Source organism: Phaethon lepturus, unplaced genomic scaffold (assembly GCF_000687285.1).
Source record: "Phaethon lepturus isolate BGI_N335 unplaced genomic scaffold, ASM68728v1 scaffold32791, whole genome shotgun sequence".
NCBI lineage: Eukaryota > Metazoa > Chordata > Aves > Phaethontiformes > Phaethontidae > Phaethon > Phaethon lepturus.
Window position 1 is genome coordinate 1 of NW_010519000.1, and position 516 is coordinate 516.

The 516-nt window shown below is 62.0% G+C and overlaps 1 protein-coding gene across 1 annotated transcript in view; it reads left to right on the forward strand.

Moving 5' to 3' along the window:
• Nucleotides 1-4: 4 nt before the first annotated feature.
• Nucleotides 5-516, forward strand: part of LOC104628358 (chromosome unknown open reading frame, human C2orf82) — a gene marked incomplete at its 5' end in the record, with an annotated part of 906 nt that continues 394 nt past the window's right edge. Inside the window, one exon of the mRNA XM_010296908.1 lies at nt 5-89. Within this exon, the coding sequence (XP_010295210.1) occupies nt 5-89 (85 nt within the window). The remainder of the gene's footprint in view (nt 90-516) is intronic.

The window sequence follows — 516 nt, forward strand, 5'->3', positions numbered from 1 at the left end:
GCTCTCGGACGCCACTGCCTTCCCCCCATACACCTCCGAGCTGGAGCCCGAGGACACCACCCACCTGCACCGGCTGGACGCTGGGGACGGTACGTGGCTGGGCGATGGACTGCCCACAGGTCACTCCTGCAGCGGCTCAGGACGTCGTGGCTGTGGATTTGCTCTTTATGGGCCTGTCCCCAGCCACACCACTGGTTGGGGGGGAAGAGAGCCTGTATCCCCTGCTCAGGGAAACCTCCCTGCCGAAGAGCCTTCGCTGCGGAGTGCCTGCCAGCCCCAGAGCAGCTGCTGGGCCCTTTCTTCTGCCCCAGGTCTGACCCATCACAGCAGGCACCTACAAAAAGTGCCCCGAGCACTGGCAGGGCTCTCCAGGGCAAGAGTGTGCCTAAAGCTCTTTAAACAGGGAGTGAGAGCCCCTCTCCAGGCTCCTGAACCACAGCAAATGCCTGTTGTGATGCAGTTCTGCAACAAGCGAAGCAAGTGTCTCTGTGCGGGTGTTAACAGGAAAGCGTGCCG